This window comes from Salmo trutta, chromosome 15 (genome assembly GCF_901001165.1).
Source record: "Salmo trutta chromosome 15, fSalTru1.1, whole genome shotgun sequence".
In the NCBI taxonomy this organism is placed as follows: domain Eukaryota; kingdom Metazoa; phylum Chordata; class Actinopteri; order Salmoniformes; family Salmonidae; genus Salmo; species Salmo trutta.
In genome coordinates this window covers 26,676,982-26,704,570 of record NC_042971.1, presented here as the reverse complement: position 1 = coordinate 26,704,570, position 27,589 = coordinate 26,676,982, and the positions used below count along the sequence as shown (strand labels likewise).

At 41.9% G+C, this 27,589-nt stretch overlaps 1 protein-coding gene across 5 annotated transcripts in view; it reads left to right on the top strand.

Annotated features, from left to right (window-relative positions):
* The window catches only part of cadm1a (cell adhesion molecule 1a), a 413,170-nt gene extending 388,889 nt beyond the window's left edge, over positions 1–24,281 (top strand). For all 5 annotated transcript variants that reach the window (XM_029690810.1, XM_029690813.1, XM_029690812.1 and 2 more), the window contains 2 exons: positions 20,540–20,668; positions 21,569–24,281. In XM_029690810.1, coding sequence (XP_029546670.1) covers positions 20,540–20,668; positions 21,569–21,687 — 248 coding nt within the window. In that variant the 3' untranslated portion in view covers positions 21,688–24,281. The remainder of the gene's footprint in view (positions 1–20,539; positions 20,669–21,568) is intronic.
* Positions 24,282–27,589: the final 3,308 nt, after the last annotated feature.

The following is a 27,589-nucleotide window of genomic DNA, read 5'->3' as shown; positions in this document are numbered from 1 at the left end:
TCTAAATGGCTGGTTTTGTAAGGTGATAGATCACCTGGTACTCAGACGACGTTGTTCAGTTTGCCAGATAATTACCGCTTGGTTTCTGTCCACATGGGCCACAAACAGCAGACTATTCATAGACCTCAGAGGACAAGACATTTTTGTATGCAGCTAGTGTTTTGAGACATGGAGTGCCCTTCTACTTGGCTTTTCAGGCATAGGAAGTGCCCTATTACTTGTTCTTTGAGTAGCAGCACCAGCCTGGGTGTGCAGTGTGTAAGTGGTGTTTTCTGAGGGGGAAAGGCACTGAAGCTTGACTACATACTGTAGTATGCTACGTGGTACATGTAGCCAGGTTATAATTTTGCTTTCTCGCAGTTAACTGCCATTCTAAATACCATGTCACAAGGGTAATGTTAACCTTGTGGAGTAATGTCTGCCTTGCCTATGATGTATCACTTATAATTGCTATAAGTCCCAGAATAAGTTATTGCAATTTCCACTATTCAAATAGGACATTGGTGAAACCCGATATGATTTTACATATGCAGACATGTAAAGGTATTTGGGGCAAGGAGCTGTGGAGGGAGGTATGGTACTGTATACACACAATTTATCTAACCCCTTCTCACCCTGAAAGGGATACATCAGGATTCTGGCAGTGAAGCCCTTTATCTACTTCCCCAGAGTCAGATGAACTCATGGATACCATTTTTATGTCTCTGTGTCCAGTATGAAGAAAGTTGCTAACTAGCGTTATCTTAAATGCTAATTAGCGTTAGCGCAATGACTGAAAGTCTGTGGTAAGTGCTAGAAGATACCATAGACTCCCAGTCATTGTGCTAATGCTAGTTAGTATTGGTTTGCGAAACTGAACTCAGCAAAAAAAGAAACGTCCCTTTTTCAGGACCCTGTCTTTCAAAGATAATTCGTAAAAATCCAAATAACACAGATCTTCATTGTAAAGGCTTTAAACGCTGTTTCCCATGCTTGTTCAATGAACCATAAACAATTAATGAACATGCACCTGTGGAACGGTCGTTAAGACATTAACAGCTTACAGACGGTAGGCAATTAAGGTCACAGTTATGAAAACTTAGGACACTAAAGAGGCCTTTCTACTGACTCTGAAAAACACCAAAAGAAAGATGGCCAGGGTCCCTGCTCATCTGAGTGAACATGCCTTAGGCATGCTGCAAGGAGGCATGAGGACTGCAGATGTGGCCAGGGCAATAAATTGCAATGTCCATACTGTGAGACGCCTAAGACAGCGCTACAGGAAGAAAGGACGGACTGATGATCATCCTCGCAGTGGCAGACCACGTGTAACAACACCTGCACAGGATCGGTACGTCCGAACATCACACATGCAGCGTCCTACCAGGGGGGGTTGAAGAGGTCTTATTAGAGGGCTCCTCCCTTACCTTCTCGCACTAGCCTGCCAAAGACAGATTGACCCACCCCAGCCAGGTGTCATACAAGAAAGGACCGGAGGGGTCCTACTAGAGGTCCCCCTCCCTACCTCCTCACACTAACCTGTCAGAGATAGAAGCGGGACAGGTACAGGATGGCAACAACAACTGCCCGAGTTACACCAGGAACGCACAATCCCTCCATCAGTAGTCAGACTGCCTGCAATAGGCTGAGAGAGGCTGGACTGAGGGCTTGTAGGCCTGTTGTAAGGCAGGTCCTCACCAGACATCACCGACAACAACGTCACCTGTGGGCACGTTGCTGGACCAGAAAGGACTGGCAAAAAGTGCTCTTCACTGACGAGTCACGGTTTGTCTCACCAGAGGTGATTGTCGGATTTGCGTTTATCGTCGCAGGAATGAGCGTTACACCGAGGCCTGTACTCTGGAGCGGGATCGATTTGGAGGTGGAGGGTCCGTCATGGTCTGGGGTGGTGTGTCACAGCATCAAGGGCTGAGCTTGTTGTCATTGTAGGCAATCTCAACGCTGTGCGTTACAGGGAAGACATCCTCCTCCATCATGTGGTACTCTTCCTGCAGGCTCATCCTGACATGATCCTCCAGCATGACAATGCCACCAGCCATACTGCTCGTTCTGTGTTTGATTTCCTGCAAGACAGTGTTCTGCCATGGCCAGTGAAGAGCCCGGATCTCAATCCCATTGAGCACGTCTGGGACCTGTTAGATCAGAGGGTGAGGGCTAGGCCCATTCCCCCCAGAAATGTCCGGGGACTTGCAGATGTCTTGGTGGAAGAGTGGGGTAACATCTCACAGCAAGAACTGGCAAATCTGGTGCAGTCCATGAGGAGGAGATGCACTGCAGTACTTAATGCAGCTGGTGGCCGCACCAGATACTGACTGTTACTTTTGATTTTGACCCCCCTATGTTCAGGGACAAATTATTCAATTTCTGTTAGTCACATGTCTGTTGAACTTGTTCAGTTTATGCCTCAGTTGTTGAATCTTGTTATGTTCATACAAATATTTACACATGTTAAGTTTGCTGAAAAAAACGCAGTTGACAGTGAGAGGACGTTTCTTTTTTTGCTGAGTCTACCTCTTAACTTCCTTCATACTGGATGCAGAGACATAAAAATGGTATCCATGAGTTCATCTGACTCAGGGGAAGTAGATAAATGGCTTCATTGTCAAAATCCTGAAGTAACCTTTAACATAATGCCAACTCTGGTGTGAAATGTGTTTTATGCAAAATGTCAAGCAGCTTTATCTCACACCAACTGCTAAATCAATGTTTGTGATCAGTAAGACGCATGCAACTCTCTTTTAAGGTTAAGCTAGCTTCTGAGTATAGCATTATAGCTTTTCTTTATCGGCAAGATAGACATATTGATAAAACTGTACCTTTGCATTCTGTTCAGAAACCTATTCAGTGGCCTTAAAAAATATTTGAGTCATTCAAGGTTCATGGAATACAAAGATACCAACAAAACAAGTTTCACACAGGTCAATGTGAAATATTAAGCTGTCGCAGAAGTATTACACATTTGCATTCTATCGTTACAAAATGTGTTCTTGTTGTTTTGGTGCCCTTTCACTGTTTGGGAGATGTTTCTGCTCTCTGATAAATCTATTTTACCCTCGGTAAAGCCTAGAAACAAGATGTTACATAAATAAGAGGGGGGTGGGGTTTGACTGAAGGGGGTAGAAAGATACTATAGGGAAGAGTAACCAGTACACTACCACCAAAGTAAAGCAGTCCCATTTGTGTATTTATGCTACATTTTTGCATCGTCCCCTTTGTCAGAAGTGCTTCACTCTAGCTGAAGCTCTATTCAGTTGCTTTGGAGATGGATACTACAAGGCCAAGTTGTTGTTACTCCTTTGCGGCGTAGAGCTGAAGTGGGGTTGCCTCAGGAATATGAATTACAGTGCAGGGCCGGGAGACGCATTGCTGTCCTGGTCAGATAGATCAAACCCTTATCAGCACGTCAGCCTCGCTGTCAGACAGCACTTCTATCGCCACACACTGGCACCAGCGGTATTCACAGCGTTTCCTTTACCTGACCCACTGTGTATTTAGTTTCAAACTGCCTGGGGTGCTGACTTTTTCAATCTGATTTATCAATAATGTGTCATCTTGTGTGTTTTATTTTACGATAAATGATGTTGGTGTTTTATCTCAAAGAATGCATTCTTCAGAGTGTGTCCTCTGTCTTGCGCTGTGCGAATGCATTCAGGGTTGGTCCCTCGTTCTCTCTGTTAATTTCCAAAGCCAACACGTTTCACTCTGGCCTTTACAAACATGAGGCTAGCATGTCCAGGCCAGTTGTTTGATGATGTGCCTTAAGTAACTTGTGATTGCAAAAAAGATATCTGCAAGAAGCCCGCCGTAAAGCCAGTGTCAGTATTATTTCAGATCCCCACACAGATTAAGGCAGAAGGTGTGGTGGTGGCAAGGCAATACTATTTCACCTCATGGTCAAAGTAATGCAATTGAATTTCAAGGACTGGTGTGCTTTTTTTTGGGGGGGGGGGGGGGGGGTTGTGTGTGTCCATTTCATGCATGACATTTTAGAGTACATGATTTTGGTTGTTGTCCTACCTTGTTCTTCATGCTTGAATTACCTCAAGGCCAGGAAATACCATCTCACCATTGCCCAATGTGTAGCTGAGAGCCCTCTGATTTTCTGAATGTTACTCAGAATATTTCATTCATATTCCTGAAGCAATCACAAAGTCACCCCCAATAGTACAAAACATCTGAAGTAAACTCCCTGCAATCCTCAGGAAAAGTGACATTTGCTGCTTGGGAACATTAAGCAACAGCTTATTTATGTATCTCTCTCTCTCTCTGTCTCAGCGCAAAGTAACTTAAGCCTCTGTTTGACATGAGCTGAGCCTCTGCTGATGCGCGCCTGTTTTACATGCCGAAGAGTGCCAGCACTAGCTAACTACCTCTCCCCTGAAAGCTGTCACCATGGTGATGCCCCTGCTTGTTGTGGCAGAGAGAAGCCAGCATTATTGAACTTCTTGTTTCAAGAAACAGACATTTTGCTCTGCATAATGCTACACTTGAGAGCCCCTGTTTGGGTTGGCATGGGGGCTACATCTCTATATCTTCAACAGAATCTTCTGCTCTTATCCACACTTCCTTTTTGAAAAGGGCATGGTCGGAGGATGGAACAGGCCTAAAGTCTGTTCCATTAGTTGATAACGAGCTCTGCCTGCTAATCTTCTATCTGGAGAGGTGAGCACGCTGGAAAAGACACTCCTGCCAACGTGCCTGTCAGGGCGGTGTGTGAGAGAAGGAGGGTATAATTGAGCTAGGCCCAGGAAGCCACTGGGAAAGCGATGGTGGAGCGGGAAGACGGCGGAATAAGGGCCACTTTGCTCCCAGCTGGAACTGCAGCAGATGAAGCGGAAGACTTATCTCTTCCATTTAATAGGGAACAGAGTTTGCCACATTTGAGCCCCGTTTATACCTGGTTCTAACATGCATCCTTGTTCCTGATCTTTTCCACATTCTGATTGTGCCCACATTTTCAGACAGGTGTAGATGATTAAAAGATACATTGTGATCTGATTGTGATCAGATCTTCCTGACCACCTCAGGAGGTATTGAAGTATGCATTGTGTCTTGATATCTTACAAGTGTAGACGGATCTGGACAGTGAAACTATTTAAATCAGGGATGTGCAACTTCAGTCCGTGGGGGCCTGATTGGTGTCACGCATTTGCACCAGCCCCAGCTAACACACCTGACTGCAATACTCAACTAATCATGATCTTCAGTTTGGAATGCAATTAGTTTAATCAGCTGTGTTTGCTAGGGATGGGGGCAAAGTGTGACACCACTCCGGCCCCCAAGGACTGGAGTTGCCCATCCCTGATTTAAATCATCATTATCCCGCCTTCTAAAATCATTGACAGGTGGCACCATTGACTTATGGCATCAATATGTGTCTTAAATAAATAAAGATAAAGGGAGGGACCAGAAAATCTGGTTGCACAGTGGACAGATAAGAGACACATTTTAATACCATGTGCAGATGCATATCTGAAAATGTGGGCACAATCAGTTATAAACTAGGCTTTGTATGCCATTAATATTCAGACCTGGTCAGTAAATTACGGGAACACGACTTTGAGTCACCTAGAGGATTCGTCACAAGACGAATCCTATTGTTTCCCCCGGTGTGTTTATTTCTCGGGTCTCTCGGAGTTGTCAGGGTTTTCATTGACTCCTTGATTACTGCCTTAGTCCACTGGATTTGGAAGTCATGCTAACGGGTGGGAAATTAGGTGAGAGACTGTGTAGACACACCATGCATTTAAATGGCAAGTATGTCGTGAGAGCTGTATCTGTCTGTGTGTACGTGTACGTGAGCTGAATATGTATGGCATAAGTTTAGCATGTTGATGGTACATGTATGTGTGGGTTTCATGTGAGATGCGTTTGTAATTTTGAGCACGCTCTGTGTGTGTTTGTAGCACGTGTTGTGTCTGTGAGCCTGCCACTTGTGGGGCTCTCTCAGGTGAGGCGCATATGCTGCCATAATTAGCCAGGAGACTCGCAAACTATTAAGGCAGACAACCAAAAAGGGACCCTCTTCCCCTCCTTCTTCTCCCTCTCTAACTCATCCTCGGCTGACATTAAATGGACCACCGAGGGGCCGTCTTGGGCCTAGACGCCCTGGTGGTTGGCGGGAAGCGAGAATCAGTGGGGGTGGTTTCTAGCAGTGGGGCAGATGAGTGTGGAAATTAGCTTTGTCTACTGAATCAACAGTTCCTCAGTCACCTGCAGTTCCTCTCCATTGCTCGCAGCCCACGCCAAATGCTATCTTCCAAGGCTCTGGCCCTTCATTTAAGCCATTTTCTTCAATTATTCTCCCATTTTCACTTCCATGGCCCTGTTTGAAATGTTGGGTAAACAGAGGTACAGTTTGTAATTCTCTGGCAAGGCTTCTTAGCCAGTAGTTTTTTGGGTTTCAGTTCTCTACATGGTGTAAAGATTTGTTTTGGCCTCTTGTAGGAAATGTGTTTCCAAATCTGCCTTAATTTGTTGGTTGGTTTGCTCTTAAGCTCTACACCGCAAAGAAAGAATGTACATTCTGAATGTCACAAGCCTTTTAAAGCACCGGTACAATGACTGGCTGAAAAATGAGCCGATCTGTGGAATAGAGGGATAATAGACGCTCTTTGATGTAAAAAATTTCCCATAATTCATATACATGAGAGCAGAGACCCCTTTGAGGTGAGGTTTTGGATTACAGATCACCTCTTCTCGACACTCTGGACTCCATTATCACTGCGTGCTTTGTGAACAATGGCCTCACCGAGAAAGCACTACAGGATTGTGCTGTATGTCCTCAGAAAGGGACCAAAAATCACCCAAAAACCTGATAATGACAGCTCACAGTGGCCTACAGCTAGGAAATGAAAACACCCTGCTAGGCTGACATTCATGCATTGCAACATTTTATTCCTTCCACTTTTTTTGCCTGCTTTTTGTGGAGGTTTCATTGTCCAACTCAAAGCCATCAACCAGCTGTAAACTTTTAGAAAGAAAGATGCTATCTAGACCCTAAAAGGGTTCTTTGGCTGTCCCCATAGAAGAACCCTTTGAAGAACAAACCCTTTTTGGTTCCAGGTAGAACCCTATTGGGTTCCATGTAGAACCCTTTCGGGTTCCATGTAGAACCCTTTCCCCAGAGGGTTCTTCTACATGGCCACCACCGCAGTGAGGCAAAGGTGATGGCTGTCAATGCGAACCTCTGCGTATGCTCGCCGGTGTGGGTCGACTGCTTCCATGGCAGCCAAGGACAAGAATTAGCCTTTATCCGTCTTTTCTCAGGAAATGAGGGAAGCTTTTGACAAACGGGACCTGCTCGCCCCAGGCTTTGCACTGTTCCCTGGAAGGGACATCTTATCCTGGATTAGCCCTGACAAAACTCACTTCCCCTGGCTCTCGCACAATGGACAAATGGTCCCCAGTGGTGTCTTGTGTTGTTTACACATATTTACATAATTCTTTTTTTGTCATGTTATATACACATGGCACCCCAACACACACAGTGGGGGGATCTAGATGTTGACTCACTAAGAAAATAAGCAACATCAGAGTCCAATTTTAACCGAGCCCTGCCACAACATCTGTCCCTAATTCTTTACTTGCCACAGGATATTCTGCTTTTCCTTTTTTTCTTTGCCCACAACTACATTAAAGCAGCTGGAATTTAATGGGGTGGTTTGTTTGTCTGATACAAAGACTCCTCAGGCACTCTCTGTCAAGCTAAAAATCCATTTGGTTTAACCGGCTTGTAAAGGTTGCCCTCCTCTCCTTCCCCTGCCTCCGCGCCACACCGGCGGCCCACTCCTGTCCGACCCTCGCTACTGTAAATATAAATCTTGGGGAGTTTGTCGGCCAATACGGTAATGACAAGGCTCCGGGCAGCTTGGTGACAGAGAGGGGTGGGGAATTGGAGAGGGGACGATAAACAGACGGTAGAGGAGAAGAAAGGGCAAACAGTGAAGCAAAAGCAGTTATTGCTCCGCTGTTCAGTTTTTCTTCCTCTGCCTCCCATTAACAGGGCTGGCGGTGTATCTAGGAGATGAGCTGCAGAGTCTCTGGGCCTGTCGAGTCCTCTGAACATCCTGACAAACATAGTAGGCCGCTGGAATACGTTAGGACGTGGTTATGGAGGGAACCATGAACTAGTTCTTATTCAAACTTTCTTAGTTTAGAGATCATGCAAATGAGAACTTGTTCTCAACTAGCCTACCTGGTTAAATAAAGGTGAAATAAAATAAAGAAATAAAAATCATAGATTTTACTTGTCAGTTATGTTTGTTGGGTCTATATTTTTCTTAGTCCATGATTATATCAAAGTCTCGATGAGGATTTCAAATGGTTGCCAAGATACTGAGAGAGCTCTATTGAAAACATCCAAATTAATGTAGGTCTTTCCTAAGAGACAGAAGATGCATGCAACTCAGAGAACTTGGTTCATTTTCACAATGAGTGAAATACTTTTTTCTTTCAGTAAAATCCTGACCCCAAACTCCGTGAATGGAGAGGGGACTTCATAGAAAAGCACAGAACCCAATTTCTCATTCATTATGTACATAATAGCTGTACAAGTGTAGGGAAAACCATAAAAGACTTTGTATTAATTTACATTATTTTCACCTTTCCCCACTATCCCCATATCTCATAATAGAGAAGCCTTAGTCACGCACTAATAATACTCTTCCATGGATTGAAACAGCTTTTGGAGAGACGTCATGCCTTCCACCTATCCGTCTACTGTTACCATGGCACCCAGATTAAATGTATTAACTAAACAATTTAGAACAAAATGGCAAAGCTATCCCAGATCATGATTTTGGAAATTAAATGATAACTTTGATTTTGTTTTTTTTCTCTATTCAGCCTCACCTGAGTTTTATGTTTTTGAAGTAATTAGATTGTTAATATGTTTAACTGTAAACCCTTTCAAAGCAACCCCAGAGGTTGTCTGCCAAGGACATTTAGTGAAAATATAATTGAATAGATCCGGGTTGTTGTCTTCAATACGCCATCCTTCAGTGTAATCGCTAATTATAATCACGGTTTGTCATTTTATAAAAAGAGACACCCCACTGGGAACAGAAGTCAGTTCAACATCTAGTTTTAAATTACATTTTGTTGATTTGTCGATTAACGTGAATTCAACAAAAAATGTCACCATGTCATTGGGATTTAGGTTAAATGTTGGGTGACAAAATTACAAAAGACCCTTATGTTGATTTTTTGCAAATTCAAACAGTTTTCCACATTGATGCATCATCTTTTAGATTTTTGGGTTGAAATGACATGGAAACAACGTTGATTCAACCACTTTTTGCCCAGTGGGATTCTTCTATCTGGAACACATATCTCAAATAGCTAATTATTATTGAAAATAAACACTGTATTTATAATAAAAGGAGAATACACTGTTATTGATGCTTTCTCTTCTGTAAAGGAAGTAGAAACAGAACAGTTTGACCTCTCTTTTTACATTTTGTTGGTTAGTGAGAATTAAAATAAATTCACTCCAAAGAATCAAACCATCCAACTAATTAAGTTTTTGGCACACACTCATCTGACTGTCTGTCAACTTGTATACACGTTCTTTCTTACAAGTTAAACAAGCAGTAACCAATGTCTAGTCACACACATTCTGTCTCAAAAGGCTTCTTGACTTGTATTAAGCTGGGCTACTTTATTTACAAGTACATTATCTAGGAGGCAAAATATTAAACTGACATCATTAGATTGTCTCAATGGGCTTTTTAGCAGCAGAGACAGTGCAGTTGTGATGCAGTTATATCTAATGAGGCTATGCAGTAACACATGTACTATATGTATGTAGCTTTGTATGGCACCCACCTGCTTGATGCTGCTGTCTTTTGATTTTCTTCCTATCCGCAGGCAGCACAGCTGCACCACTGCAATCACTAATGCTTAATTACCAGATTAGAAGATCCAATTAGCAGATCTCCTGTCATTCAGATCAGCCTGCTGCCTGATCTGAATGAGATACTTTCGTGTCCCCCCCAGGGGTTGGCATTCCTCCCCTACAAATTGATCGCACTCGCGAAACGGCGGCGTGCTTTGTTTGGCACGTGGACACCTTGTTTCCGCACGCTCTCGGAGGTTATGATTTATATTTCAGAGAATGCGGAAAGAGACACATCTTCCCAGCTGGTGGTTTGGGTAAATGTGTCGCTGGCAAGTTGCGCACGGAGACAAATCCTCTTGTTAATTTGTTTTTTTTTAAGCCATTTCCTCTGTGTCATTTAATTCACTGTTCTTTGTTGAACTGCCTCTGACTTTACCGTACACTTACTCAAATGGTGGTACTTAAAGGAGCGACATATAAAATGAAGCCCCCCTCTGGAAACTAGGAGAACACCACACACAGCCCCCCAGCGCCAACCCCTTCTAATACAACTGTTGGATTTTCAAATCTTAACAGCGTGAGGTCTCAACTAGAGCTGTGGCGGTCACGAAATTTCATCAGCCGGTGATTGTCAAGCAAATAACTGCCGGTCTCACAGTAATTGACTGTTAATTAACATAAACACATTTAGCATCTCCTGGCTTCTACACAAGCCACTGATACAAACCTTTGGAACATATACACTTTAAAAAGTTTAATAAATCCATGCAATGTAGTCTACACCTTCACAATAAAACCATTATTGGTTGTGCTCATGAAGAGATGGCCATGCCTCTAAATTACACCGATAGAAGACAGGGAGGGTGCAGCCTTCCTATTCGACAAGAAAATACTTTTATTGACAAATAGGTGCAATTTTGTGTCAGGACAAAAATAATTTGGGTTGGAAAAATATTGTGAAACACTATTATTCTACAATTACTACAGACATACAGTGCCTTCAGAAAGTATTCACACCCCCTGACTTTTTCCACATTTTGTTACAGCCTGAAAATGATACAATTGAGATTGAGTTACTGCCTACACACAATACCCCACAATGTCAAAGTAGTATTAACTCAGTTGCCAGAGTGGAAGAAAACCGTTAAGGGATTTCACCATGAGGCCAATGGTGACTTTAAAACAGTTACCAAGTTTAATGGCTGTGATAGGAGAAAACTGAGGATGGATCAACAACATTGTAGTTATTACTCCACAATACTAAAATCCTAGAGGAAAACCTGGTTTCCAACAGACACTGGGAGACAAATTCACCTTTCAGCAGGACAACAACATAAAACACAAGGCCAAATATACACTAGCGTTGCTTACCAAGACAACCTTGAATGTTCCTGAGTGACCTAGTTACACTTTTGCCTTAAATCAACTTGAAAATCTATGACAAGACAACCAATTTGACAGCGCTTGAAGAGTTTAATTTGCAAACATTTCTAAAAACATGTTTTCACTTTGTCATTATGGGGTATTGTGTGTAGATGGGTGATAAAAAAATGTATAATGCATTTTGAATTCATGCTGTAACACAACAAAATGTGGAATAAGTCAAGGAGTGTGAATACTTTCTGAAGGCACTGCGTTATGGACATATTCTGAAATTACAATGCACAAATGTTATATGTTTAAGGATAAAAGTAATGCAATTTTTATTTAATATGTATGGGAATGATGGAAATTCACATCCATCTTAAAAGTGGCACCTGAGAGAAAACAAGTAATAAAATTACACTGGACTTGTGATGCACTCTTTTCAATGCCAAGACAACCACCATGCGAGTGGAAGTAAAGTTAAACTTGAATCAGAACATTTTCACGGTGAATTCGTTTTTTTCACAAATCCTTAACCTCTATCGGCACATTGATGTTTGGTAAAAACACTGACCTTCATACCTTATACCTTCAACGTATAAGACCTGCTTAAGTATGACGTTGAGAAGGATAGCACACATATATCAACATGCTGCTATGTAGTATTACCATTGCGCCTGTGTGATATACAAGATTGACACAACATACTTCAGAGTTATGATCTAGTAGTCCCACATACACTCACTTGTACACGTGTTTTGCCCTGTGGACACTACCACAGCAACACACTCCAGCAGAGCCCAAGATGGCCTGTTGCCGTGCTTCACCTCCTTGTGGAGCCATCTAATTAGGCCCTAATCATGAGATATTAAAGCTGAAAATGGCATGTCCTCCTTATTTCTTCTCATTATTCACACATACAGACCTCAGCGGATGACAGTCCAGAGCGACACACCGCCATGATCGGGCACGCAGTTTCCATACCACAGAAAGCAACAAATGTAATCATATATTTACAGACTCAGTCAGAGACTTAGAAACACACAAGCACACTCACTTGGGTACATTCACATACACTTACCATTCATTCATAAGAGAGTCAAATTCACAGAAATTAACTCTCACACACTCACACACGGCAAACGCTGCATATGTCAGCTCCTCAATCGGAAATTACCTTTAAATGTCAATCACGCTCTAACGTGGATCTTCCACAGCCCGGATTGAATCTAGGCCTACGTCTCTTTAAGCTTGCCTATAACCTTTCTAGAATAGTTCATACAAATGGAAAATATAGGCTACCTCATTGTATGGATCACTATAGACTTTATAGTAGTCTATGTACCAAGAGAGTTAGTGACCTCAGATTGGGATTTATTTATGTTGCAACAGTTTACCATAAGCATTGAAAAAAAGCAGGCTGAAAAGCTGTTGGAGTGGCCTTTCTTGAAATTGGCTCGGTAATTCACACATTTTGCATATTGAAACAGAGAGGATATTTTCAAGGAAACACTTAAAGTATCCTTGATTTCAGTGAGCGATGCTCATTGAATTGGCTCGGCTAATGTGTTTGAAATACCTGGTGGAGATTTACTGAAAGAGTTCATATGAGTGTGTTTGTGTGTGCGTGCTAAATGTCAAAAGGCAACAAAACAAGGAGAGATGGCGATAGGCCAGACTGAATACCATTTTAATTGTCCACCAGAGGATAGCATCGAGGCCTATTGCTATCGTGTGCTTCATTTGAGAAAGTTATTAGAACTTGACAATGAGCGCCCCAATCCCGGATGCTGAAAAACAACAGCAGCCTTATCCCAAGGAAGCGAAGTAATTGACTCTGAGAGCAAGATCAAGTGTGGCTACAGGCTCCACTCACAAGAGCGGGGATGGATGGCGGTGGTGGAGAGAAAACCAACACTATCTCTCCACATAAACAGCAAACAACTGGGAGAGGGCTGGAAACACTCACCCTCTCTATCCTCTGGCGACGCTTAGCAAAACAGTCATGGAGAGAAAGAAAGAATGCGGGGGGAAAGGAGAGCAGGGAGGACAGAGTCAGATCCCTGTGGGACTCTAGTATATAGCTTGGGCGTTTGTCATTCAAGTTGTTTGGTGGTAAATTGGAGTGTGTTGGGCTAGATCAGAACCCAGACTGTAAAGAAACCACAGGGAGGTGTGGGTGACTGGGTACAATACATTCTCAGCAAACAGTATAGACATAGACTCTTCTGTTTTCTCTTCTTTCCCACTGACAAGATAGATGGATAGATCAAGAGAGAGGGAGGGAAATTACCCCACGGTGTCCCGCTGGAAAAAGCGTGAGGGGACCAATCTCAAAAGAACGCTCCTTCTTTGGCGGTGTTTTTGGTCCAAAATAATCCCAAATTGTTGAACACCTCAGGAAGGTGCTGCTACTCACACACGACATGTCGCCACATCACAGCAGCAAAACGCTATAGACTACATCACGCCTGTGTTTTCCTCTCTGAGTGTTGGAGGATGTGTCTCGGGTTACAAAAGGTGTGGAAAGCAGAGTGCCTCGACCCTCTCAAGCTAACCAGCCCTCAGCGAGTGTAAACGTGACTCCATTGTCCGCGGGTGACTTCCTATAGGGGCCGGTCACCAACTCTATCAGGAAAGTGTGTTTGAGAGTAACCCCGCATGATAGCACTCCCACTGTGGTCTGTAGATGGACACCCCCTGAGAGTCATCCTTTCCTTCCCCTCATCAAGACTGTGTTCACACTGGTATTTCACTTCAACCCCAAGGTCCTGTATCCACACAGAGCTTTGTTGGGACCTATACTTCTTTCTCTTTAGGTTTTTGTCTTGGACTTTGAAAACCCAGAATTAAATGTCACTTGGATGTTTGTACTCAAGTTCAGAGTTTCAGTTGTTGTCTGATGGAGATCTAGAGACTATCCTATTGGCGTTCTGTCTACCATTTTCTCCATACAAAGGAGAGAACGGCTCTCTGAATTCAATACATCACCTTTCCTTGGGTTGAGTGTTGTATTCTGGCAGCTGAAAATAATTATTGTCTTTAGATTTACATAGATGTTTCTAAAAGCAAAAGTTGTTGGTTGCAAATTTTCATTCTTTACCTTCACTCATTTTGCTCCCATCTATTCAGCACTTTCTTTGTACAGTTCACAATAAGATATCACCTTTCTGGACATAATGGTAAATAGTATTCATTGAAATCATTCGGCTTTTGAGGCCTGTTTTTAGCCTTGCCTGTATATGTGCATGCAATTCTAACTTTCCACCTCAGACACTTTCCCTCGCCATGTGTAACAGTATAGCTTCCGTCCCTCTCCTTGCTCCTACCTGTGCTCGAACCAGGTACCCTCTGCACACATCTACAACTGCCTCCCACGAAGCATCGTTACCCATCGCTCCACAAAAGCCGCGGCCCTTGCAGAGCAAGGGGAACAACTACTTCAAGGCCTCAGCGCGAGTGACGTCACCAATTGAAACGCTATTAGCACGCACCCCGCAAACTAGCGAGCCATTTCACATCGGTTACATTTGCATGAGCTTAGTTGAGCTTCCGAGATTCCCTAAAAACACTCCACTTCGATACAGCTACAACTGGACGTGACTTTGGTAGCAGCTTAGGAGAACTTACGCAGTAGGTTAGGATAATTAATGTAGCAGGTTAAAATAATTAGGTTAAGGTTAGGAAAAGTCTTATGGTTAGCCAAAATGCTCTCCTAACCTGCTCCGAAAAGTCACTTCCGGTCATAGCTGTATCGAAATGGCGTAACCAGGCTGGCCCACCAGGTTGGCCCATAGCAGGCACGTTTACACTGCACCTAAGCCCACCCTTAGAAAAAAAGATTACCATTTTGAAACTGCAGTAAAAGTGGAGTAACTGGTATTTTGGATGCAGTAATTGCAGAATAACTCCACACTGCCCTTTCTCACCTGGACAAAAGGAACACCTATATGAGAATGCTGTTCATTGACTACAGCTCAGCGTTCAACACAATAGTGCCCATGAAGCTCATCCCTAAGCTAAGTAAGGACTCTGGGAATAAACAACTCCCTCTGCAACTGGATCCTGGACTTCCTGACAGGCAGCCCCCAAGTGGTAAGAGTAGGCAACAGCACGTCTGCCACGCTGATCCTTAACACTGGGGCCCCTCAGGGGTGTGTACTTAGTCCCCTCCTGAATTCCCTGTTCACCCATGACTGCGTGCCAAACACGATTCCAACACCATCATTAAGTTTGCTGACGACACAACATTGGTATGCCTGATCACTGACAACGATGAGACGGCCTATAGGGAGGAGGTCAGAGAACTGGCAGTGTGGTACCAGGACAACAACCTCTCCCTCAATGTGAGCAAGACGAAGGAGCTGATCATGGACTACAGGAAAAGGCGGGCCGAACAAGCCCCCATTAACATTGAGGGGGGCTGTAGTGGAGCAGGTTGAGAGTTTCAAGTTCCTTGGTGTCCACATCACCAACGAACTATCATGGTCCAAACATACCAAGACAGTTGTGAAGAGGACACAACAAAACCTTTTCCCCCTCAGGAGACTGAAAAGATTTGGCATGGGTCCCCAGATCCTCAAAGGTTTCTACAGCTGCATCATCGAGAGCATCCTGACCGGTTGCATCACCGCCTGGTATGGCAACTACTCGGCATCTGACCGTAAGGCGCTATAGAGGGTAGTGCGAACGGCCCAGTACATTACTAGGGTCAAGCTTCCTGCCATCCAGGACCTGTGTAATAGGCGGTTTCAGAGGAAAGACCATAAAATTGTCAGAGACTCCAGTCACCCAAGTTATAGACTGTTTTCTCTCCTACCGCACGGCAAGCGGTACCGGAGCGCCAAGTCTAGGACCAAAAGGCTCCTCAACAGCTTCTACCCCCAAGCCATAAGACTCCTGAACAATTAGCCAAATCGCCACCGGGCTGCTCCTCGCTGTTTCTTATCTATGCATAGTCACTTCACCCCCACCTACATGTACAAATTACATCAACTAACCTGTACCCCCGCACGCTGACTCGGTATCGGTGCCCACTGTATATAGCCTAGTTATTCTTATTGTGTTACTTTTTATTATAACTTTTTATTTTAGTCTACTTGGTAAATATTTTCTTAACTCTTCTTGAACTGCATTGTTGGTTAAGGGCTTGTAAGTAAGCATTTCACAGTAAAGTCTACACTTGTTGTATTCAGCGCATGTGACAAATAAAGTTTGATTTATACTGCACTCTAACTGCATTTACACTGCAAAATTACCACAGTAAAAAAACTGTTATTTTGGACGCCGTATTTGCCACATACTGCAGTTATACTGCACTCTAACTGCAGTTATACTGCAGTGTACTGCAGCCCCAGAAACATGGTGCCAAAATAGCCAGTGTGAAATGGGGTCAAGAACAACACATAGAATTTTCACTGTCCAATCACAAAAGCTGTACTTTCACTTAATTTACATATACTTGTGAAGCCTGTGACGCGTTCTGCATGGTATTTTCATAAGTACATTTATAGTACTCCCATCTGAGGACAAAAAATTGACAAGGAAACCAAATACTTTTATCCATGCAAAAACATTGGTTGCTATGGCTAACAAAAATGATAGCTCTGCAGGCTGGCTAACATCTCACTTAGCTAGCCAACTGAAGCCACAAACTCTCCAACTAGAAGGGCAGCAAATGCTTCATTTTCATCTGTTTTCATAGCTTTTCTATTGACATTTAATTGGATATAGCAATCCATGATAATATTATTGTTGCATGATTTCGGCTGGATCAGAAAAGTTTATGTCTCGTCCATGCACAGCATTCACTGTACAGGGGCGATATCATATGTCAAAAGTGAAACATTGTTTCCGTGGTCAGACAGGCAAACAGCACGGTTTATTCAAACCATCACTGTTGGAAATAAAAGGCTAGAAGCAAGAGGAAATAATGTGTAAATAAATGATTTAACATTGGTCACGTGGCAGAGATAGAATGTGTGTTTGTCCGTAAGCCCAGTGCTTTGGAATACAAGTGTGAATCCTTAGCCCAGGTCTAAAGCTTAGCCCAGGGTTAAGATAGCCTGGGGATAAGAACAATGCAGAATTAAAAGGACTAGTGTGTGGCCTTGGGGGGGGGGGCTCCAGCGTCTGGGTAGTAATCTGGGGAACACCCCAGGCCCGGGGATGGAGAAATACGTCCGTCGTCTGGTAGCACCAATGTGCCATCTCGCCATGTCTGTAACAATCTCCCTTCTCCACGGGGGGGCCACCTGTGGAGAAGATGGGTGATGGAGGATAAAGAGATCTGAGTACCTAGCTGTGCTCACTGGGTGCTGGCACTTCGGCTTCAGAAGCATTTGGTTTTACTGACGTTTACACTCGGGCCCTGTTCAGACAAAACATGAAACAGGTGTTTCTAGGTTAGACATAACAACACTTTGTTGTGCTGCGAGAATGCACAGTTGGATTCATTTTAAACCAGGTGCACTGTGTGAGACAAAAAAGTCAACTGGATATAATTTCCAGTGTGCAACACATGAAGAATTGTTGTGTTGCCTCACCCTGAAAACTATCGTATACCTGTTTTTGATTGAATAAAGTCTTGGTCTTAATCCACATGCTGGAGGGTTAATCTGCCTAAAGATTTTTGGGTCAATCAACTGAAAATATACAACTTGTTATATTTTTGTTAACGCCAATATCTGTTTGCTCCAGTTTTATACCATTAAATCCTAAGTGTTTAACAAGGATTGTTGTTGGTGGTAATGACTCATCTATAAGCACCATGCAATACGTATAATTAAGTGACTCATTGCAGTCAATTTCGATGGAGGGACATTTCAGGGGTTTACATTACCATGCCAATTCTCTGTGAATTATTGAATATTCCTGGGGCAGAATGGGCTGGATGAGATTAGGCGTTCATTGGTTTGTGTTATGAGAGTGAAGAAACTCATTTCCAAACCATCTGGCCCTCTCTAAAATTACACAATGCAACAATGTTGGTTCACAGTGGACTTTTTTATCAAATTACAATTTCCCCCTCTTCTGATTGCGTTATGACCTGAGTGACGCCCCTCGCTGCAATCCATCATAAACTCCAATCTACAGTTAGATTTTTGTTGCCTGTGTTCCCTAGCCCCCTGTCATTTGTCTACAGTCGCTGCACTGAGGCTGGCAAGGGAGGGTGGGCCGACAGAGATGGCAAAGGAGGGGTGGGGGTCAACTGGGGGTCAGATCACTCCCGATGTAGGATGGGAGGCGACAGTCGGTTCCCCGAGCCCAGTCCATTTGTCAGTTTATGTTAATTAGTGTCAAGTACTGAGTGGAATGTCAAACCCACCATGGACCCAGTACCTCCTCCCTCATCCACCAGTCCCTCATCCAGTACAGAAAAAGGAAGTCATTTTATTCAAGGGGAGGGGAGAGAGCAAAATTCCTTGACATTTCCATAGGCCTCTGTTTATCCCCTAGGATGACAGACTGGCGTAGCCCAAGTCCACATTAACATCTTAATAGGAAAGTGTGTTAGCGCACGTCTTTACCTCCCTCCCTGACAAGAGCGAATTAAGTGTCAGAAGGATTTCTGCAGACTTTAATTGAATCTGCCCAGCGCGGAAAAAGGAAATCTGAAGTCAAAATAACCTATTAGGGTTATCAAGTAATGTTTGGTTGAGTTTGGCTGAGTTTGGCAGGTAGCACTGTGACGTTCTCTCCCCCCTTCCCGTTCTCTCCCCCTTCCCATTCTCTCCCCCCTTCCTGTTCTCTCCCCCCAGTATTACCAGTGAGTTGTTTATGAGGTGAGTTGGGTAAGGAAGAGGGTGACCATGTTGCCCAACAGCATGGGCTTCTCTTTCTCTTCGTTATCGTTTAATAAATTGTGGCAAGTCTAACAAGTAATTCCTTAAGCTGGGATTCAGGCTAGCGATGAGTGCGGTGGATGTGAGTCGATTGGAAAGAGGACGGTTGTTCAGTTTTCCTTCCTTCTCCATTCCCTCTAGCCTTCCTATCTTTTCGGGATAGCTCTTTGAAGATGATGCACCTGTAAACATACATAGGTCTGGAATTAAACGCCCGGAATGACAAAATCGAATCGGTTAGTCTTTGATATACAGTATACAGGAATGTAGCTGTGATATGGCATAGGCTATTACCAAAGCCTCACTTTTACAAATGTATAATCCCTCATTGAATCTGAAACTTTTCCCTCTCTCAATGACGTAAGGTCTTGTCGAAAGCCCCCGATCTCCTATCTATTCTCTCACCCAAAATCATTTCCTAGCAGAGTGTGAGCTATTGATGAAAGATTTTCCTCCTTTGCGCCGTGAAGAACCAATCAAGTCCACAAACCGCCATTAACTTTTGGTTGTCATGGATCCCTACACATGATCAATAACCTTCACATATCATTACGGTTTGGAGCCTCTGAGGCCTGCCTTGTTCTTCAGGCCAAACTGGTATAAATCTTTCAAAAAAATTGCCTGGAAACTGCACTTTTAGTCGTTGCAGGCTAAATGTATTTCAATAGCTCTGACTGGAGACAGGGCAGGGTCCAGATTTATTTGAACAGCGGTGCTTGCTCTGGTAGATTGAAGTTGAGAACCACCCGTATCACTTCATAAATCATGTTTAAATGTTCCACTATCTTCTTCTGCCATTCAGTTAAATGGCCAACCACAGTAGAGTTATGCATGCTCGTACTGTAAATTGGATAACATGCTATGTGATATGTAAATTAATTTTGTATAGCAGTTCTCCAAAAACAGTAATTTTGGCTCATAAACCAAACTCTTACCACATTCTGGACATTTTATAAAATTCAGTTCATTATATATTATGTCTTCCCTGTGGCTCAGTTGGTAGAGCATGGTGTTTGCAACGCCAGCATGGTGTGTGCAACACCAGGGTTGTGGGTTCGATTCCCACAGTGGGCCAGTACAAAAAAATACAAAAAAAAGAATGTATGAAATGTATGCATTCACTACTGTAAGTCGCTCTGGATAAGAGTGTCTGCTAAATGACTAAAATGTAAATATATTTAGTTTCATTATGGTGGAAGCTGGAATATAAAATATAAATTTTCCCTGAATAATATTGTGTGTTTTAGAAAGAATCTTCATGGCCTTTATTGCTGTGATTTCAGAAATGTTTTCACAATTCTCATTTCGCCATTTTTTCCAACTGCAAACAGCATTTGTTTATTTTAGGCTGGAGTAGCTGACAATATACTATGAAGGATTAATGTTATCATTATTTCTTTGGAGATCCACCAAAGTGGGTGTGATGTCCTCCATTAGCATGCACTGTTTGTGGATTCTCTAAAAGCAGTTTCTGTTACTGTACTTACAGATTCCAGAGCTGGAGAGGGAGCACCGAGAGCGGTCGACCATGCAGTCATTGGAGGAGTGGTGGCTGTGGTTGTCTTTGCCATGCTCTGTCTACTCATCATTTTGGGACGGTACTTTGCAAGACACAAAGGTGTGTGACAAACCCTTTTGTTTTCTATCCATAGAAGCACCTCTGTGGAATCACAAGGTTAAAAAGTACACAGACACACTATAATGTCATGATTTCTTTTACTCAGTATCATACTAATATTGTCCTGGGCTATCAAAAATCCACTTCCCTCTCCCCCCTGAACACTGTTTTAGGAATTCTACCATACCGCCTGAACCCAATCAGATTTCTTCTCTTTTATGGCTACTGTACTTTTGAAGGGGTGGTCTTTGGAGTGCAGCCCTTGGTTTTGGTTTTGATTCTAAATTACTCCCTGCCCTTCTCCATTTGATCTGGGCTATCGCCTTCATTATCAGGCCCAACAGTGTTGGGATGTAAATAATCCCTGTCAGAAATGAAGTTTGAAGTGGATTGCTCATTCCCACTCGTTCGGTGAACTTGGCAAGGTTAATTTGAAGTTGTGAGTCGAGCTGAAGCAGAATCTGTATATCCATGTGCGAATCTTGAATGCCACACTAGGAATGCCAACAGAGAGGTTTTAAAAAATATATATATTTAACCTTTATTTAACTAGGCAAGGATTAACAAAAAATGGCAAAACAATTATTTGTTTGTAATGGTTTACAGTGGCAAATAAATAATTGACCTACAAGAATTAAAAACTTAGCAGCTGATATATAACTTTTAAGTTACAGTTTCCGTTAGAGTTTGTTTTGGTGTGCCAACGGACATAATTATGAGTTTAATATGATTATATTTTAATAATGTATTTTATGAGATCAAATATTCTACAATAAACCTCATGGTTTGTTTTGGTTCAATGATTTGCTTCTTAATATCAAGGAAACTTGAGTAGGAATTCAGGAGCTTAGCAATGAAGTGTCCATTTTATCATTCCTTGCCCCCCCTCCCCCCCTTCAGGTACCTACTTCACGCATGAAGCTAAAGGAGCCGATGATGCAGCAGATGCAGACACGGCCATTATCAACGCAGAGGGGGGCCACAACAACTCGGACGAGAAGAAGGAGTACTACATATAGAAATCACAGGGCCCCAATACTGTCTTCTGTGGAACACCACGCTGTCTTTGGGTTGGGGGGAGGGGGGGTTGCTTGGGGTTGAGAATTGGTTGGATTAGGTTGGGTAGGTTGGTTTTAGGGGTCATTGCCCAGGATTGAACAATGTATTGTCCAGTCTCTGCAGCTGAGGAGGAAAGGTTTTGTGTGTATAAGGTAGAAAGATTGGGAGGGGAGGTTTTTGGTAAGGGTGGGGGGTTTGGGGGTTGCCAGATATCACTGTAGAAGAGAGCGTCACCATGCGACACCTCCCAAAACTGCTGGTACGAATTTTGTTTAGTTCAACCATTTGCAGAAAATTCTGTGCCTTGTTCTGAATTTATTTTCTATTCATTCTTTATTTACCCCCATCAACATGCCCTGTTGCTCCCCTCCCTCTTCCACTCTCTTCATTATCATTGTGCTGTTGGCTTTCCTATGAGGGTAAAATTACGCAGCGGCTCTGTTCATCTCTCCCACTTTGTTCGCACACATGTCCTCTCCTGCATACCAAAAGCTCATAAGAATCCTATTTCCACTATACTGTGAGCATGCCAGGTCTCAACCACCACCTTTCTTTTTTTCCACACCTTTTGAAAGCTCCAAAACACATCCAACGCTTTACATATCATATTCGAAAAATGAATATGAGGAAAATATTATTACCCATAAATAACATTGTGCCCCCTCCCCCCTCTTCAAAACACAAACACACAGAAATATAATCTAAAGGAAGACAGTAGAGGACAATTGGTCTCGAAAACTGTCCTTGTTTTCTTTGTATCGGGGCCAATTCCTCATCACCGTGGATCACTTGTATTCCTTCCTCTGTCTCTTCAATTTGTTTTTCAAATTAGATATGCCAGCGCATTTAAAAGATTGCCACAATTTGGAATAAGGAAAGTAGAAGGCACATTATTTCACCCTCGCTATGCTGAACTTAGAGGCATTTTCAATTCATTATTTTCACCTTTTATTCTCTGTACAATGATGTTTTTGTTCTGTTCCAACTGAATGGAACCGCAATCCCCCGGCAGGCATTTCTTTTTTTGTGATGACATTTTTGGGTTTTACATCCTCTCTCATGAAGATTTTTGAATCTGACAAAATAATTTGTTTTTAATGTTTTCTTTGGTGTTGTACTCACCCTTTGTCTCTAAATCAAGATGCCTCAGTTTAGCCAAGCTGTAATATAGGAAAAAACAAACTATGTAATACTGATAGGATTCATTTTAATGCGAAATGACCGGAAGACATCTCCAAACTATAATGTTGATTATCAAAGGTGAATATTCTCATTATAAGAGAGAGATCAATCTAGGTTGTGAGGTACTTACTGCAATCAACATTAATAAAGTGATACTACCTTCATCTTGGTATATACTGAACAGGTAAATCGCACATTTAGTTGTATTTTTCCAGCTTTGTGTGTAAAATTAGAACTAGAGCTGTAAAAGGGTTATAGGATTTTGAAGGAGATGGTGATAAATAAGGGATACATAGCTTCTGAGCAAAGAACATACAATCATTGTATCTAAGACATTTTTACAAAGGATATGATTTCAAGACAAAACAGTTCAGTAGTTCCAACAATATACAAACTTTGTCCAGCCAATAAATTTACACCAATGTATTATACATAAACACATGCCAGGAAATATTTTTTACATCCTAGTGGAATTTCATGACAGAATAATTTTGTGGTTTTTATGATTATCACAAGCTGTTTGTTGTGAGTTTTGTCACTCCATATGGTACAACACTCCTGAATGGGTGATGACAGTTGAGGAGCGTGTGTGTCACTAGGAATTACCACTGGAGACGGCCTTATGCCACTACCATCACACCTCAGCCTCTGGACTGTACATGGTCTTGTCATGATGCAACCATTTTCAGTTGCCAAAACAGTCAGTCAACACCACATTGCATGTATGTGAGTGTGCACCATTTATCTTTTCTTTCTTTGTGAATGACCTGCCTAAGCTTTAAGATGAGACCATGTTGAAAGGGCCAGTGGGGGAGAATTGGGGAATGCCAAAAGTCATTTTTTGTTATCTATTACTTTTCATTTCATTTCTACATCACCACAGTCAGCATTGCTGTTCAATTTAGTTACTGTCCTGCTGAGGTGGTTGATATGACAATGAGGTTGAAGAGGTGAAGTTGCTTTCATGTTTGATTTGACATATATTCCAAATATGATATCTTGGAAAAGGAGCTATCACTGATTTAACACTGTACCACGACGACAATGCTGTTTGTTTATCAGGACAGCGGTGGCTTCCTGACTCGTTTAAATGCTTCATTTTAAACTGTGACATCATATGAAACATTTTGGGTTCCCTCTGTTGTTTAAACGGAACAAACAACAGAGAGAATGTTACCATCGTTTAGATTGAGGTTGTGTGACTTGTATTTAACATTGAGCATTATTTCGCTTTGGTAAAAAGTGTGGTGGCTTCCATTCAAAACTGGACCTAAAAAAGTATGTTCTTACCAAGTGAACACATCTATTCACTCTCTCTCTGTAGGTGGAGATTTTATTAAATGTACTCACCGCTGTGTGGACTGGGTCGATATATATGTTTGTTTATGCTTTTTAACCTTTTACTTATGTGTGTTGTGGTTTGGAATGGGGACCACTTTCAGAACCAATAGGAAACAGGAGTGTATTGTGGAAAGTATGCACCTCGAGCATAGTTGACATAAAACAAATGTTAATTTGTATGAGCACCTACTTAACACCGGTGATATGAAGACTGAAATCAAATATAATTCGATGATGGACAACTATTTGGATGGATGTGAAAAGTCCAGAAAGGTATAGAAGTTTTTTTTTGTCATTTCTTTTTCCTAGGTGTTATCTATTTTATTTTTCTCATGAAATGCCCCTTTGTGACTCAAGGTACTGTTAACTTGGTAGTCTGACCGTGTTATTTTATCAAATTACTTTTTACATTCTTTTGTTAATTCCTGTCTCAGGCGGTGGTGGAAAAAGTACCCAATTGTCATTCTTTAGTAAAAGTAAAGATACCTTAATAGAAAATGACTCAAGTAAAAGTGAAAGTCATCCAGTAATATACTACTTGAGTGAAAGTCTAAAAGTATTTGGTTTTAAATATACTGAAGTCTCAAAAGTAAATGTAATTGCTAAAATAAACTTAAGTATCTAAAGTATAAGTATAAATCATTTCAAATTCCTTAAATTAAGTAAACCAGGCGGAACCATTTTCTTGTTTTTAAAATGTTCTGATAGCCAGGGGCATACTCCAACACATCATTTACAAACGAAGCATTTGTGTTTAGTAGGTCATTCAGATCAGAGGCAGTAGGGATGCCAGGGATGTTCTCTTGATAAGTGTGTGAATTGGACCATCTTCCTGTCCTGCTAAGCATTCAAGATGTAACTAGTACTTTTGGGTGTCAGGGAAAATGTATGAAGTAAAAAGTACATTATTTTCTTTAGGAATGTAGGGAAGTAAAATATAAATAACCAAGTAAATTATAGATACCCAAAAAATGACTTGGTAGTACTTTAAAGTATTTTTACTAAAGTACTTTACACCACTGGTCTCAGGTTCATGTGCATTGAATGGTGTGATTGCATCTCAGGTAGAATGCAAAGTCTAGGCCCCACCACAAATTGATGAAAAAAAAAACGCAAATAATTTTAGATCAAGAGACAACTGGTGTTTTTTTTTTTTTTTTGCATTTAAGCTGTACATGTTTTATGTATTTTCTTAAATATTCAGTGAACTGTATAATATGTGTTTAAGTATGACTTTGTATAGACATAGTTCATAATGTATGAGTACACAGTTTGTTAAAATGACACAGGAACCGAACACACTCTGCTGTGGCTGTGCAACTATCAATTTAAACACGTCTCTCATGTTTGGTTTTCCTCCCAGGACGTTTGGTTGTTTATCAATTCATTGTCTTCATTGATTATTTTTGTCTTTCTGCTGTAGGTCTACTTGGGCAATGTTAATGTGTATTAATGAAGAAAAAAGATATCCACATTCCCATACACATTTTGTATTGGTTCATTAATAGACATTTTTACAAAAAAAATGAGTTCTTGTCTTAATAAAAAAGAAAATATATTAATGTTCAAAGTAACTGGTGTATGTGTTGTTTTTCATTTTTCCTTATTTAATTTTTATTTTTCATGCATGAAGAGACATGTATAAAGAGACATAAAATGTGATGCTTAACATTGAATGCATGGCCTCAGGTTTTTCGAGCCATTACACAGTCCATTAAGCACATTTTGTGGTTTGAGGAGCATATCAAGAGCAAGCTCTTTCTCCAAACTACGGGTCCGATTCAGATTTAGGAAATGTATGCCTTTCCTATGCACTTCTCAGTAGTTGGTATTCAGAATTACCTTATGCAGGCACATACAGTTGAACTCGGAAGTTTACATACTTAGGTTAGAGTCATTAAAACTTGTTTTTCAACCACGTCACAAATTTCTTGTTCACAAAAACAAACTATCGCTTTGGCAAGTCGGCTAGGACGTCTACTTTGTGCATGACACAAGTAATTTTTCCAGCAATTGTTTACAGACAGATTATTTCACTTATAATTCACTGTATCACAATTCCAGTGGGTCAGAAGTTTACATACACTAAGTTGACTGTGCCTTTAAACAGCTTGGAAAATTCCCGATAATAATGTCATGGCTTTAGAAGCTTCGGAAAGGCTAATTGACATCATTTGAGTCAATTGGAAGTGTACCTGTGGATGTATTTCAAGGCCTACCTTCAAACTCAGTGCCTCTTTGCTTGACATCATTGGAAAATCAAAAGAAATCAGCCAAGACCTCAGAAAAGCATTGTAGACCTCCACAAGTCTGGTTCATCATTGGGAGCAATTTCCAAACGCCTGAAGGTACCACGTTCATCTGTACAAAAAATAGTAAGCAAGTATAAACACCATGGGACCATGCAGCCTTCATACTGCTCAGGAAGGAGACGCGTTCTGTCTCCTAGAGATGAACATACTTTGGTGCGAAAAGTGCAAATCAATCCCAGAACAACAGCAAAGGACCTTGTGAAGATGTTGGAGGAAACGGGTACAAAAGTATCTATATCCACAGTAAAACGAGTCCTATATCGACACAACCTGGAAGGCCGCTCAGCAAGGAAGAAGCCACCTTTCCAAAACCACCATAAAAAAGCCAGACTACGGTTTTGAACTGCACATGGGGACAAAGATCGTACTTTGGAGAAATGTCCTGTGGTCTGATGAAACAAAAATAGAACTGTTTGGCCATAATGACCATCGTTATGTTTGGAGGAGAAAGGGGGGAAGCTTGCAAGCCAAAGAACACCATCCCAACTGTGAAGCATGGGGTGGCAGCATCATGCTGTGAGGGTGCTTTGCTGCAGGTGGGACTGGTGCACTTCACAAAATAGATGGCATTATGAGGTAGGAAAATTATGTAGATATATTGAAACAACATCTCAAGACATCAGTCAGGAAGTTAAAGCTTGGTCGCAAATGGGTCTTCCAAATGGACAATGACCCCAAACATACTTCCAAACGACCCAAAACGCAGAAGTAAATCAACAACAGAATGGCTTCAACAGAAGAAAATACGACTTCTGGAGGGTCCTGACCTCATCCCGATTGAGATGCAGTGGCATGACCTCAAAAGAGCAGTTTACACCAGACATCCCAAGAATATTTCTGAACTGAAACAGTTTTGTAAAGAGGAATGGTTCAAAATTTCTCCTGACCATTGTGCTGGTCTGATCCACAACAACAGAAAATGTTTGGTTGAAGTTATTGCTGCCAAAGGAGGGTCAACCAGTTATTAAATCCAAGGGTTCACATACTTTTTCCACCCTGCACTGTGAATGTTTACACTGTGTGTTCA